Here is a 15,509-nt window from a genome sequence, read left to right on the forward strand (position 1 = left end):
CCAACTCTCTCTAATGAGCTGATCAGTTCTTGGCAGTGTCAAAATCACTAAGATGGCCAATCAAATCAAAGAAGGCAGGCATTACCGTTACTTTTTACAGAATCACAAGCGTGATTTCCAGCACAACGCTTCATTTTTAATGGTCAAAGAGTGATATGATAATATAAGAAAGTACCTAAAGATTTAATGTTTGACAGCTGTGTTACGATTGAATTGTTAAAAGACAGACAGTAATATACAGGGATGCAAACAACTCAACCAGAGCCGTTTTCAGCATATTATGCATAAGAATAAATGTGTGCATACTGTGAAAGATTTGGTTGAACTTGGTTACATTTTCTTATTAGACTTTCAGTAAATTAATTCATTGTCCTCAGACCTACACTAGAACATGGTAAAATGTGTGGCTTTGACAAGTGTGTTTCTAGGTTATGGTTAGGACAGTCAATAAAAAATATTTCCAAATTGATAAAAACAATATATTCTGTTTTTTTAAGGTATTTTTCTTTATTCATCTCCTACTTCATTTCTTTTAATTTTTTCTTTTTGACAAGAAACCCTATTGATGTCCAGGCCTGGTCTGCTCAAAATTTAAAGCGATAATTCACCTAAAAAAGACAATTCTTTTATCATTTATCTGTTAAAATTGTGTCATTTCAAACCAAAATGCTTACATTTTTCATGGCCATGGGTTTTAATGCCATTGTTATCCAATTTTTGCCATACAGACATCTTAAAATGCACATGTGTAAATCAGGGGAGCAAGCTCAGTTTTTGTACCTCAATATTTCGAAAACCCTGTGTACGGCTATGCTTAAAAAAGGACATTAGGTCGAAAGCTTGTGTTTTTAGTTAGGTTATTGTTACTTTTGAGTGGATATCGAACTGAGCTGATGATGGTGAACCTTGCACACACTGTGCACCAGAGGGACCATTGTGTTAGTATTACAATGAAAACCACACGCACACACATATGCATCATGTGCTCTTTTGCTCAGCTGGCAGTTTGCTCCACATCTCTGCCCAGTGAGCATGTTCACAGTACACGAGCGTGTGTGTGAGGAGTTGAACTCACTGAAGCATAGGAATCTACTCCAGCAGCATCAGTGTTGAGTTGAGAGTAGATTAGTTCTTTGTGGCTGCTGAGGTCTCTTGGATCTGGCAGCGGACTCTCTATGAGCATCAGAGCCACGGAACTGCTCTCTTCTCCCTGACTTGACACTAAACTCAGGCCAGACTTTCCGTCGGTTCCCATAAACTCTGCCCTCTCCGGGGAGCTGGTTTGCAGCAGTTGTGTGCTGCGTGAAGATACCTGTCAACAAAATAAGCAAACACACAGAACGAAGGCTTGAACAGTCTTTGCTCGCCATTAGCAACAAAGTGCTGTCAAGAAAAACTTGGCTAGATTAAATAATATTCTGGATGGATGGGGTTATATAAGCACATGTCCTTTATTTAAGAAGGGCAGCACATGGCGTAAAGCTGTTCTGACTTCCCATTGAGTTTAGCTGCGCTGTCAGTGCAGCTGTTCTGGAGAGCGTCCTCATGGAGACAGTGAGAGCGTGTGCCACAGGAAGAGCAGCTCTCACCAGATAAACAAAAACCATATATAACATGGCATTAAGAAACAGCGCACCATAATAACTATAATTCATGAACATAATCCTCAGGCACTGCATTGGAACCTTTTTGAGGCCACCTTGGAATGTTGAAGTAATCCAAGTTCTTGGTCCAACTAAAACAGAATATGACCTGATTTTGCTGTAGTTTAATTTTAATAAAGCTTGACTAGAAGAGGAGGAAGGTACATTTTATTAGCTATTTGAAATATGTTTGCAAAGGCACTTAAGAGTGAGTCATTGAATCATTGACTCCACTGATTCATTTAAGAACACTGATACATTAAGGAACAAAACACCACTGCTGTGTTGCTCGGTGAGGAAACGATTATTTTTGCTTTGGCTTTGTCTGTATCTATTTTTGTTGGCGGAGCAGATAAGTAAATGCCGATATTGTGTCTAAAATGTACATTTCTATTAATTGCATATCATCAGCACTTGTGCTCGTGGGATTCTGTGTTGGTAATGTGCAGTGTCTGAATACACATAAGGATACATTCATAAAATAGAAACCCCATACAGGACAGTAAAGTGTCACTGCTTCCAGCATTACAAGTTGGAATATGGACTGACAACTTTCTTGCCAATAGCTGAACTTTTGCCGATTTTTTTTTTTTTTAACCGATTTTTATTACATTTTACAGTAGATATATTCGAATATTTCTGTACAAAGGCCTTTACCAGTTCAAGTTGTTGGGAATACCACCCACTGACCCAGAAAGTAATGAGAGGGGGTCGTGAAGAGAAGCGAAGGGTACAGCAGCCCCTCTGATCTGAGGCTCATGTCACCTCTCTTTGTGCATGATGGTTGGTCGTTGGCCAGACTGTGTGTGGTTTGCAGGCGGGTAGCCTTTGCTCTGTGAGTGTAAACAGTTTGAGTCTGCCTTCAGCTGTGTTTACTGTCTCAGACATCCAGCATGGAGCACATTTAGTCCAGTACCTTAACAGTTCAGTACCATCAAATATCATCAAATACTACAGACCCCTGCAGCCTGATATCATCAAAGACTCTCAGATAAAGTTGAATGATGTCTTTGTACCACATATTGCTGTAGACAGGATAGACAGGATGTTTATTTCAGAAATACATAATTGTATAAGCATATGTTGTGTGGTTTGATGTAGTCAGTGTGAATTCCATTTTACTTCTTGAATGTGATATATTTCTGGATGAAACAGGATACTTACATTTATCAGCAGCAAAAGAAAGTAATTTTAGAGGAGAGCAACTACTAAGGTTGATACAATTAGTATTAAAGACAAAACATGCACAGATGAATGGTTTGAGACTAGGAATGTGCATTAAATAATGCATTACATTTAGATTCCATGTGTACATTAATGATTGTTTTTCTGTTTTCTTGTGCTGTTAGGGTTCCAAAGGCCTGAGCTCAAACTCAATTCCTGCCATCAAAGCAGAGCCCAGAGAGGTGAACCAGTTCCTCAGTGTGCCTTCAGGTGGGTGTGGATGCCTTTATGATGAAGTTGTTTGAACAAGGGAGGCTTGCTGATTTAGCTAGTTAAGAAGCCTATTAAGGACACTAGCATACAAGCAACCTATGCTGGGGACTGTACTCAAAATAAAAGGCTAAAAAGAATGCACAGTAGACCTTTACTTTAGGTACACAACAACAAGCTAATGCACTCAACATATGGTATGGCCAGTGCAGTTCTTCCACTAACCAAATTAGCCCTCTTTTATTCTGCTCCCTCACTCTAAGGTCAGTTCAGGGTTATAAATACTCTAATGGTGTGTTTCTTTTCCAGAGGAAATGAGGCTTAGTGTGAGTGTTTCTTTATTTAACTTTTGCATGTGTTTGACAATCTCTCAGATCTCAGATTTAGCCCTTTCTGAATGGCCCATTGATGAAAACAGGGTCTGATGTAACTTCTGACGGTTGCATTTTAGACCCTGGTATTGTTTGAATACTGTGGTAAAATGTAATTATTTATTTACAATTTTTTTGTTTTTAGGTTGGTGCATGTCTGTAGTTTTATTGTATGTGTGTGTGTGTTTGTATGTGTGTTTTACTGTGCACACAAGCATTTGCTTATGGTATAGTTTCATATATTGTCATGCACTATACACTAGCATTCAAAAGTTTGTGGTCGATAAGATTTTGATAAGATCCTCCTGTCCCCTCAGTATACCATACGCCATTTTAGATGAAAATCTACTAATGGCAAGCAACCTGTAACACCTGCAGGCATTGTGTGCGCGCTGTCTATCTGGCAGCATGGTGTTCTTTTATTCTGCTCCTCCAAAAACAACAGTATTAAAGCAGTGCTGTGTATATGCTGGGACATCGCCAGACAAAAACTCATGATGACTCCAACATCCACCGCACTTAGAATCTGTGTGCATGCATGTGCTGTGTGCGAAATGCCGAAAGGATTAGACTTTATTGGCTTTTCTTGATGACAGGTGAATGGACTGAATTTCACTTTCACACTTTGGCCTGTCGTTGCTCAAAGATTCACTGCCCATTTTAACTGACGGATTGGCATGTATGTTTAGCATGAGTCACGGGTGTTTCAGGTGCTTCAAGATTATCTCTGTGTCCAAAACAGATGAACATCTGCGTTTGCCACCCACTCCTCCCAGCAGCCATGGCAGCGATAGCGATGGATCCCAGAGCCCACATTCACTGCCACCATTAAGCCCTGGCCACCTGCAGAGCCCACATTCACTGCCTCCCTCCAGCCCTGCCCGGCTACAGGCCCGAACCTCCACAGCCATCTCCTCGTCCCCTCTCCTCACCGCCCCGCATGTGAGTCACACGCAACACAGCACATTCATTATATACAATTCAAATTTTTATACACATACATTTTAAGCACATATATACATCGAGTGAAAACGATGACTTGTGTTGTAATGCAGAAGCTGCAAGGAACATCAGGCCCTTTGATGCTGACAGAGGAAGAGAAGAGGACTTTGATCGCGGAGGGATATCCTGTCCCCAACAAACTACCGCTCACCAAAACCGAGGAGAAAGCCCTCAAACGAGTGCGCAGGAAAATAAAAAATAAGGTATTACTTCTGATCACATACTATTAATATTGAATCAATTTAGTTTCCTATTATATGATATGTGTGTGCATATATATATATGCTAAAGTAGGTGAATTTTTTTGTCTTAGATCTCTGCACAGGAAAGCCGCAGGAAGAAGAAGGAATACGTTGAGTGTTTGGAGAAAAAGTAATTCCACTTTATTATCTCTCCCTCTTATTGCTTTGTTCTCTACCTCTTCCATTCCCTCTCCCTTTCTGACTGCTCTCCTTTTCTTCTTTTGCATTGTTTGTCTAGCACTAGCATCCACTCTCTCTGTGCCTTCATCCTTCTTTCTCTTTGTTGACCTCCTCTCCTTTAATCCTCTCTTCTCTCTCACCCCAGCACACCCTCTCCCCGCAAAATACTCTATTTCTTGCTTGCTGTTTTATGGCTTTTGTTGTGTGAATGTGGCCAATGGCTACAGTCCATGCACTCATTGGGGTGTGTGTACGTTTGCATGAGTCATTTTCCCTTTTCTGCTGCTGTTAGGCTCTCAGGGTTTGGATAATGTGCTGGAGAGACTGGACTCACAGTGGACACACACACTGTTTTTTTCCACCATGCTCCCGTCAGTCATGCTGACAGGATTATGTATGGTCAAACATATGGAAACGATTTATTTATGTGTCAATCTGTCATTGTGAACACTTTTTCTCCTCCTCAGAGTGGAGAACTACACTTCAGAGAACAATGAACTTTGGAAAAAAGTTGAGACGCTGGAGAATGCCAACAGGTGAGATACCATATGTGTGCTTGTGTTTAATCACAGTGAATAATTTATAGGTGAATTTTAATCAATTTAATTGTAACCGTATTTGCGGTAAGGGTACGCAGCAGCTTCTTTGCAGTCAGCAGCTGTTGTTAAGTCAGTCCAGATGCACACAGGTCTTAACCTCCCCTTCCGATCATATAGAGCAGCACCTTTTCATTCTCTACTGGGTGGCCTAGTTAGAACATAGGCGCTGTCGACAGGGTGCTCCATGGGGGATTGGGTGGTATCAAAGTCAGCTTTTTTGTGGATTAACTGTAAAACCTTATTGAAGACACCAGCTCTTAAAGGGGTAGTTCAGCCATCAGTCATCATTTACTCACCCTTATGTTGTTCCAAACCTGTATTACTTACTTTCTTCTTTGGAACACACACATACATACACACACACACACATATATATATATATATATGGGGTCTAAACATTAGCAAACCTATATGGTTTAGTTTCTTGTATAGAACACAAATGAAGATATTTTAAAGAATGAGGTTTTGTTCATATAATGAAAGTCAAAATGCTAAATTATATATATATAGGTTTGCTAATGTTTAGAATTGTAATTTTTGTGTGAACTATCCCTTTAATAAAAATATGCAAGAAAGTATCGTGGTTTGTTTAACATGTTTTAAACTACATTTGAGTATCATGTCAATACCATGGTAAATTAATACTGTAATCATTCAATACCACAGTAAAGCATCATGTGCTGTAGGATGTCAGGATTTTGTAGGCTGGTTTGTTATTTAAGCCTGGGGTTAGTAAAATATATTTTTCTTTAAAGAAACTAATACTTTTATTCAGCAAGGATAAGTTACAAAATATTTCTATTTCAAATAAATGCTGTTCACTTGAACGTTTTCAACATTGATAATAATATTAAATGTTTCTTAAGCACCAAATCAGCATATTAGATGAAGACTAATAAAAAAAAAAACTCAACTTTGCCATCACAGAAATATATTTTTTAAATATATATATATATATATTTTTTAATGTAAATTGAAATAATATTTCACAGTCTTTCTCTTTTTACTGTATTTTTCATCAAATAAATCCAGCCTTGGTGAGCATAAGAGACTTCTATCAAAAATATTTTTAAAAATCTTACCGACCCCAATCTTGTGAAAGGTGTATAGTAATGCTTTTTAACGAGGATTGGCTCAGGCCCCTTATTAACAACACACTTAAAGTAGCACGCAGCATGGTGCCGGCCTGCCCCTCATTACAGGATAAAGAGACTGTGTGTGTTGGCTCTCTGCCGATTCTTATTAGGATAGAGCCTTCTGAGTTATCTAAGAGAATTCAAAGAGACAGCAGGGGGGAGTTTGTGTTTGTGTGTTAGTGGGTGGGTTGTATATTAATCTGAAGAAAACCACTGTTTATATGATCAACTTGAGATGATTATTGCTTGGTTAGTAGGGCGGTCTGAGCCCCTCTCACAACTGATAACATACTGTGTTAAGCTAGACTAGTCTACAGCACTCATGACAGATTCTGTATTGTATGTATCTGTGAAAACTAATATTAGCTGTTTTGTTTTGGGGTGATGTAGCCAAGTGAAAAAGCACTTAACTCCATGTCCATGTACTGTTTTGGATGAAAGAGTCTGCTAAATGATGAAACACTTAAGTAGCCTTTTATTATTGTTTTTAAACATGTTGCAATGGCTCTCTCTGGTGTTGGAGGAGCTCTCTATCATGTGATGTTGCTTTTTAGTTACTCCACTAGAGGGAGCTCAATGTCCTTTTGTATCATCACAGAATAATTCCCTCTGAGTAAATCTGCTGCTGAGATTACATGCACAGACACCGGTTCACAAGTTGCTTCTTATATACAGTATAATGTGAAATATTATATGTATGTATATGTGTGTGTGTGTGTGTGTGTGTGTGTGTGTGTGTGTGTGTGTGTGTGTGTGTATATATATATATATATATATATATACACAGTATATACTACATACATACATAGTGTATGTATATTTATAGAGTAAAGCTTTATTTAAACAGTAAAAACAAGATAATATAAATAATTAATAGAAAATAAGATACCAAACATAAGAGATTAAACTAAAAAGAAATAAAAACAATTAAGAATAGAAGAGAATTTAGTTTTTGAATAGACTATACTGCCTGCTATAGAATATTAAATTATGTGGGATACAATATGCAATAAACGATTCAAACAGTAGTGAACTACAATTTTTTACATGTAGAATTATGCATTTGGCAGACACTTTTATCCAAGGCAACTTACATTGCATTGAAAGTATAGATTTCATCAGACGCATGCATTCCTTGGTAATCAAACCCATGATCTTGACGTTGTTAGTGCTAGAGCTACATATATATTATATCTACATGTCACATTACCTCACTACATTGCTTGTTTAACTCAGGTTAGTTATCATTTGAAATAGTTAATATACATTTTGATGTAATTTTGTATAAATTTGTTGAGAAAATGAGATTATTAAAAAGTGATTCTGATTTGAATTCTGGTTCAAACATAACACTGAAAATAGAAGGCCGAACACATTATCTCACGTAGTGTGCTCTACTTGTGTCCTGAACGTTTCTGTAAATGTACTAGGTCATCCAGGTATTCTGTGCAGATGGAAAATGTGCCTATGGTGTGCATACTGCAAAAATAGTATGTGTAGTATGCCGTTATGTCATACAGATTCAGTAACTATGCAAGTTTTGGGTCACATCAGAGAACGTGTAAGAGAGCAAAAGAGGAAGAGTATGTTTTATTGGCCTCTGAAGAAGGAAGTAATTGAAAGGGAAATCAATTAACAGCCACTGCACGCATACAGAAGCGATGATGAGGAGTTGGAGTGCGTTTGTGTGGGAGAGACTGTGTGAGTGGTGAGGAGTTCAGTTTATGTAACACTGTGCAAGTAAGAGCTGTATTATCCTCACACGCTCTCTGAGCTTAAGAATAAGAAGATCCTGCTGTTACAAAACGGCACAGAGAAGAACACACATAGCCTGCAGACAAATATGATGCCTACAGCCTGAACTGAAGTATGACTTAAGTAATCATTTTTCTTTTGTGATGTTGTTTCTGTCATCTGTAGGTCTCTACTTCAACAGCTACAAAGACTGCAGGCTCTAGTGAGCGGGAAAGTGCCTCGATCCTGCAAGATCGCCTCCACGCAGACCGGAACCTGCCTCATGGTATATATGCGCACATATACTGTACAAACACATGCATTTATTCCAACACACTCGTATTCACACACATTTTCTTTGTGTTTCTCTCTAACAAACCAGAGTCTTATTGAAATGGCCTGGTTTCACAGACAATGCTTAGATTAAGCCAGGAGTAGGCATTAGTTAAATTAGAATATTTAAAGGTACAATATGTAATAAAATATCCAAAAATCACTTGCACAGTGTGATATATTCTCTGCAGTTGTGTACTTACAATATCCCAAAAGTCCAATTTTAAATAATGGCTCGTCCTTGTTCGCTTGTCGCCTGTCAATGACGTAATATCCGCGTTATCCCTGGTTTCCGCTCGTACTGCCATAGTAACCATGGCGACAGACGTGGACAACTGCGTTACGTCTAGCGGCACGCTCACACTGTTGTTTTGTTCAAACATTATGGACCATGGCAAGCAGACTTTGGGACAAAAGGAGAACTAAAACGAGGATCAATATCTGCGTGGCGTTTTCGAGATGCCGAGAGCTCCACGTCCGCGACTAACTTCGACTTGACAGAGACGCTGCTCTTGCATGTATTTTATTAGACAGGTGAGCAAATGTACATAAAACTAATCAATGTTACATAGCTCAACATGATGAAATGTTTGAATACGATCAGTATGTTATTCTAATGTTGATCTAGCTTACTGCTAGTCTCATAAAGATAAACTAACACATAGAATAACGTTAACATTGTAACTTTCAACACACTCAAATGCAGTTTAGTGTGATAGTGTAGACCAAGTGAAACAGCGCTACGTTACCTCACAAGTTTAATTCAACTAATAAACTGACATGTGTGAGTAGTAATTCAGCACTTGCGGGTAGTTCGGTAGAATAAAATGTCTTCATTCCTTTATATCCACGGGACTCGCGTGTGGCGCTGATATCTGTCTCTCATTAGCAATCGTGCCCTGCTTCATACCACAGTGATGTTAAAAAACATCCATGTATTCTCTCATCCATAAACATTATTAGATCCTTTGGCATGACAAGAAGTTCCATAATTCCGTTTATGCGTCATCAACCTACGCCTTTGTTATCATAAGAGGTTAGCGACCCCTAGCGGTGAAAAAAATTACATATTGTAGCTATTATAAATATGCCTGCCTTAGAAAAAAAACATAACTGGTGTGCATCTTGAGACAAAACAATGGCACTGACATATTTTAAGATATGCCAGTGAAAGTTGCTTTCAGTTAAAACTGCTCAAACCTGGGACTAGGCTTAAGCCTTGTCTGTGAAACCGGGAGCTTGTCTGTTTAGTTTAGTCCTTTGATCCTATGCATGTAAAGGCAGGTCAGCGCTGCTCTTGACAGCTGTAGTGCAAGTAGATTACAGTGGGGCGGTGTGCTCACCGTGTGTGTGGTTCCTCCTCCTGGCCAGGTGGTGGCGCTGTGTTTTGTGTTGGTGCTGGGCTCATTGGCTCCCTGCCTGCCCGAGCTCTCCCTCTACTCTTCCTCCTTATCTTCATCATCCTCACACACGGTGAAGTCCTCACCGCTGCCCTCAGGTGACCTCTACACCACCAGCCAGGGTATGTTTGATCCCTGCCCCTAATGTAAAGTCGAAATCATCAACTTTCATTGTGTACTTTGCATGATATTATTACATTTCTCTGCGTATGTGCAAAGAAGCGTTTATTTGTAGGTCATCCAGCTTTCAGACACATTTAATTATCCAGGCAGATAATAGCTGTGTGTCTTTGACAGCACTTATTTCGTTCCCCCCACAAGAGACTGAAAGTGTCTGAGTCCGTCTCTCTTATAAAGGTTATTAGTGCAGCTCCTGGGCCGACTGTGCCCATTCTCACCCTCAAATTACTGTCAGACATCCCGGAGAGTTTTAGATTGAAATCATTACTTCCCTTTGAGCAGATTTTACAATGCTCTTTCAACTTTACAACACACGCCGAGCCTCATCTCTTTCGGCTCTATCAAAGCTGTGCTTGAAAGGGGCTTCAGATGCCTCATCCATTTTCACAAGGGCCCTACAGACTCTGCCTGTGGATGATGGTGATGGGTTGCTGTAGTAACCAAAAATCATAGAAGCCTTAATGTGTATTGGTTTGCCTAGAAGAGTAGCACTCTCTAAATTTTGCTCTTTTTTCCCTTAAACACTGTCTTTGAGTCCAAGACACGCTTCTCTTCTCTCTACATATCTCATGAGAATCAGAGTAAGCAAAACATGCAAGACATGTGACATAAGTAACTCAGTCTGTTCTCTCTGTGTGTGTGTGTGTAGTCCGCTCCCGTAGCCTGCTCTTCTATGACGAGGGTGGCCCAGTGGAGGACGGCCACAGGGGCTTGCTGAGTGTGGAGAGGATGGAGGGGGTGCCGCGACACGTACAGGACCTGAAGGACAGCCACGAGCAGGATCATTCTGCTCTCGTGAGCAGGTACTTGAACCAGGCCCAACCGGAGCCTGCAAGCTACAGCAACACATCCGCGGCCCCACTCCGTCCCCCTGAACCACACTACCACTCGAGGTGAGACACACACTGACCGTACTTTTAATATAGTCAGGTTTATAAAATTTGAATACAGTCACGTTATAAAATTATTTAATATAGTTATTTTTGTGTTAAAGGCACACTATGCAAGATTTGTACCTTAACATAACAGCTTCAAAATCATTTCGATAGTAAACGAATTTGTAGTAGGGCGAATCATCCCGATAACAAAGCGAGAAGCCAGCAATGCAGGTTTGAGAGGTGGCACCCCGACAAATCTTGCGAGAATCACGACTTGCTTTACGGCACGACGTCACATACATCAACAACATATGAAGCAGCCTCTATGAAAGACACTAACACGCATTTCAGACGTGAATCATGGCAGAGTCGACGAAGAAAACAAAGAAAGCGCGGTCGGAAGAGTCAAGAAAAAGAAAACGACGGCTCTGCATGAGTGGTATTTACGACAGTAGCGTTAAATACATGTACTCCACAGCGACTCTAGGGGTCGCCATTTGAGAAAAACGGAAACTGCACAGTGTGCCTTTAAATATCAATTTTGAGTGTTAGATGACTATCGTTTAAAAGTTTGGGTCAGTAAGATTTTTATTATTTGAAAGAAATTAATACATTTGTTTAGCAAGGACATATTGAATTGATCAAAATTGACAGTAAAAACTGGGTTTTCTATTTATTTAACGTTCTATTCACCAAAGAATCCTAAACAAAAAAAAGTGTATTACAGTTTCCATAAAAATATGAAGCAGCGCAACATTGATAATAATAAGAAACGTTTCTTGAGCAGTAAATCAGCACATTAGAATGATTTCTGAAGGATCATGTGACACTGAAGATGACGCTGATAACTCATTTGTGCCATCACATGAATAAATCACATTATATATATTCAAATAGAAAACACTTATTCTAAATTGTAATGATATTTCACAATATTACTGGTTTTGCTGTATTTTTGCTACAATAAACGCAGTCTTGGTGAGCATTAAAGACTTTAAAAATCTTACCGACCCCAAACATCCCTATGAATAATTAGTAATTGTCTCTTTCTTTCTTTCTTTCTTTCTCAGAAAGCGGGATCCTGAGGGAGGAGCTGAATATTTCTAATTTCTCTGAGTGGAGCTGCCTCCGTCACCCAGGCCTCCACTAAAGTCTGATGATCCTGCACTACTCGGCCCTCGACCCTTACCGTTACAGATCCTGAGTCTCCTGACCCCCCCTAAAAAAACCAACAAGCCTCATGACCACCATCCAACCCGCCTGACATGCATTCCAATGACATTCAGCGCCAGAACTGTGAGAAGAGAAAGGTGTTCATCCATACACTGAAAGTCCCCTTTGCCAGCAAGCACTGAGTTTAAGGACTAAGAGAGAGAAGAGAGGATGTGGGCGGTTGTACATGCTGCTCTGTTTTAGATGGATGTGAGCCTGCAGCTCTAAATTCACGAAACACTTTACACAAAGGGTGTGGGAGGGAAAGTTCATGAGTGTTTGTTTTGATTTTCCTAAAATGCCATGAGACTGTCCATTTACTACATATCCTTACACCCCAAAGAACTTCTTTTTTCTTTTTATAACTCTTTTTTTAATCTCTGAATGTTTTCCAGCAGGTGTAATCACAGGTGCCTGACATACTTTGCGGTTTCGCAAAGCTTGCTTTGACAGGATTTTCTTCCTCTGCCATCTTGGCTTGCTTTTTTTCTGCATAAGTTTAAGCTGGATTGCACTTGTTTTGCACTAGGAAAACTAATTGATTTAAGTGCCTTCACATTCTTTTTCATGTAGTCATATTTAAGATGCTCCTAACAGCATATTTTCCTCTTAAACCTCTTTTACTTTGCTTACTTTTATTGATGCGTTTTATTCTGTTTTTGTTTTCTACTTTTAAAAGGCAGAGGCTTTTGTACTGAATTTAAAATTTTATCCATAATATATTCTAGTATTGGCAGCATCCAAAAAAGAGCATATTTATTTTATGCACAAAAAAATTATGAAAGTTATTGTGTTTTTTTAAATGAAAGATGATGTAAAGTTTACATGATCTTGTTGTCATAACTGTTAAACAGTTTTTTCTGTTATCTTTATTTCTGTGTAAAGAAAGTTTTGTATATAGAGAAAAATGAACAGGGCCGATCAAATCCTGTGCGTGTTTAACCATGTTCAATCTCTGAAGAATTCTGTACAATCCACATGAATCCATTAAAAACATTGGCCTTAATGGATACAGGGTGAAAACAAACAGTTATTGGAAAAAGAAGTGAACCTCTTTGAAAACTAATATTATTTAAAATGGAATACTTCTTTTTAATGTTAGTCTGGACTGTCTGTATTCTGTACGTGAGTGAACTGTTTGACCACTGTAAAATTCACCAAAAATATCTGGGAGTTGATAGTGCAGTTGTGTAAATATGCTTTACAAAAGTCTTTTTTGTTTGTTATAGATGTCAGTGCTTAGAATCAATTTTTTTTTTTATCATAAAATCTTTTCTTTTTGTTTTTCAGTTCTTTTGTTCAATCATTTTCTTGTCCTCTGTTGCTTCAGCCACAATATTACTTTTATTGTACAGCTAGAGATAACCACTGATAAACATGATATTTAATTGTTCAAGTTGCCTCTGATTAAATTATAGTAATGAAAGTGGCTGTCACAAAAGAATCTGTCACAGTCAAATAATTATTCTGTGGTATATGTGCCATAACACAATGAAAAACTGGGTTGGCTGCTTATGACATGGAAGAACAGTAGATAACATCTCATTATCAGCGTAAAACTGAATTCACCATAGTTTAAAAGAGCTTTAATTTCTTATAAGTTTGGTGACAGAGCAGCTTTCATCATCTCTATTTCAGTCTTCTCACCCATCAATAGATTCCTCTTATCAAATAATAATATTGAACTGGAAAAACATTAAATGTGGATTTGAATGTTTCTAAGTCAATAAATGTAAACTTTATGACTTCATTGCACATACTGTTCACAGACAATTAGTCTCAAACCTGGAACTCCAGAATATCTTAGCGTTCTGGAATTGAATCTAATGCCCAGTATGACGATGGAGATTATGCTTTTAAATGTAATTGTTGCTGGTATCATCTGTATCTCTGCCCCTTTTGCCCTTTGTACATATGACTGATGATAAATGTTGGTTGTAAATATGGAGGACGTATTTTTATATTTCCGATGCATTTTGGTAATCACCATGCGGTTTGGGTTGATTAGTATCTGTGTATGGATCTGGCTCTGTATGTATCTATGCTCTGAACCTCTTGCTTTTTCTGTCGTATCTAAAGTAGAGTTAGAATGAAGCAAAATACAAAATTTGCAGATGCAACCCATTGTCTCCTGTGTTATTTTCTGTATTATACCCTCTTTATGCATACAACATTATTATCATTAATTGAATTAAAAGGTTGGTGAGGGTGAAGTGATTTTAGGGTCTGCAAACCCTAAACCCTTCGGGCCGATTTTCAGCTTTGTCGTGTTCGTGCAGTAGGCTATACAGGGGGAAACGAGAGGCGATCATGTCAGAAATTTGGTCGCCTCTCGTGAGGTTATCACACTGCTAGAGCTACGAGCCAATTGCCCAAAACTCACCTACGCGTTTAAACAAAAGTTTAACCATTTCATCTTTAATGCGAACTTATATAAAACGAAAAGAGGGAGATATTTAAGTTCTGTAGCTATCAACCTAGCTTCAAATTATTGTTGCTTCTTACCTCAAGTTCATATTGCAAAATGGATGATTATACCTCGTCTAAGCCACCTGCGATGTAGGCCTAGCTACCGTGCCTCTTTTATTAATTTGTAAAACAATGCTCATGTTAAACAAGCTGTTTTTGAAATAAAGCGGTTTTTAATTTTCATTGATGACTGATTAGTGCGTGTTCGGACATATTATTGACGGTTAATAATTTTAGTTATAGGCCTATGTAATCGACCTAAATGTTTTTATTTTTAGACAATTTTCAATGAGGAGTAGGCTAAGCTTCTATCTAATCTTCGCAGCATGTCCGTTATGCGGTGATGCTCTATGAAATTATTGCATGGCAAATTAATTATAATAGCCTATCAATTTAATAATAAAAGTAGGCCTTCCCTAATAATAATAATAATAATAATACAATAATAGTAATAATAATTGAATACATACATTGGAAATGTTAAATACTCTTGATATTGATAGCTGAAGCTTGTTTTGACAATATCTCTGGATCTCTGGATACACGATATCATGGTCTATTGGCGCAACCCGGCACAGGGGTTTCTCGCGCATTTTTCACACACAGTATGAGCAGTCAAGTCGCAGCTCGACGTTCGGACCGCTAAAAAAAATAATATCGTTTAGGGTGTGATCCTATATGCGGTACCTGATGCGT

At 38.6% G+C, this 15,509-nt stretch overlaps 1 protein-coding gene across 2 annotated transcripts in view; it reads left to right on the plus strand.

The window, feature by feature from the left end:
* Positions 1-14,462, plus strand: part of creb3l1 (cAMP responsive element binding protein 3-like 1) — a gene marked incomplete at its 3' end in the record, with an annotated part of 31,772 nt that extends 17,310 nt beyond the window's left edge. The window contains exons 4-12 of one of the 2 annotated variants that reach the window (XM_084404188.1): positions 2,993-3,077; positions 4,191-4,390; positions 4,504-4,653; positions 4,764-4,822; positions 5,340-5,408; positions 8,528-8,627; positions 10,046-10,196; positions 10,904-11,147; positions 12,203-14,462. In XM_084404188.1, the coding sequence (XP_084260314.1) occupies positions 2,993-3,077; positions 4,191-4,390; positions 4,504-4,653; positions 4,764-4,822; positions 5,340-5,408; positions 8,528-8,627; positions 10,046-10,196; positions 10,904-11,147; positions 12,203-12,239 (1,095 nt within the window). Of the gene's footprint in view, positions 1-2,992; positions 3,078-4,190; positions 4,391-4,503; positions 4,654-4,763; positions 4,823-5,339; positions 5,409-8,527; positions 8,628-10,045; positions 10,197-10,903; positions 11,152-12,202 lie in introns of those variants that run through there. The other variant, XM_084404189.1, reaches the window with a different exon arrangement.
* Positions 14,463-15,509: the final 1,047 nt, after the last annotated feature.

Source organism: Rutilus rutilus (genome assembly GCF_951802725.1).
Source record: "Rutilus rutilus genome assembly, chromosome: 3".
Taxonomy (NCBI): domain Eukaryota; kingdom Metazoa; phylum Chordata; class Actinopteri; order Cypriniformes; family Leuciscidae; genus Rutilus; species Rutilus rutilus.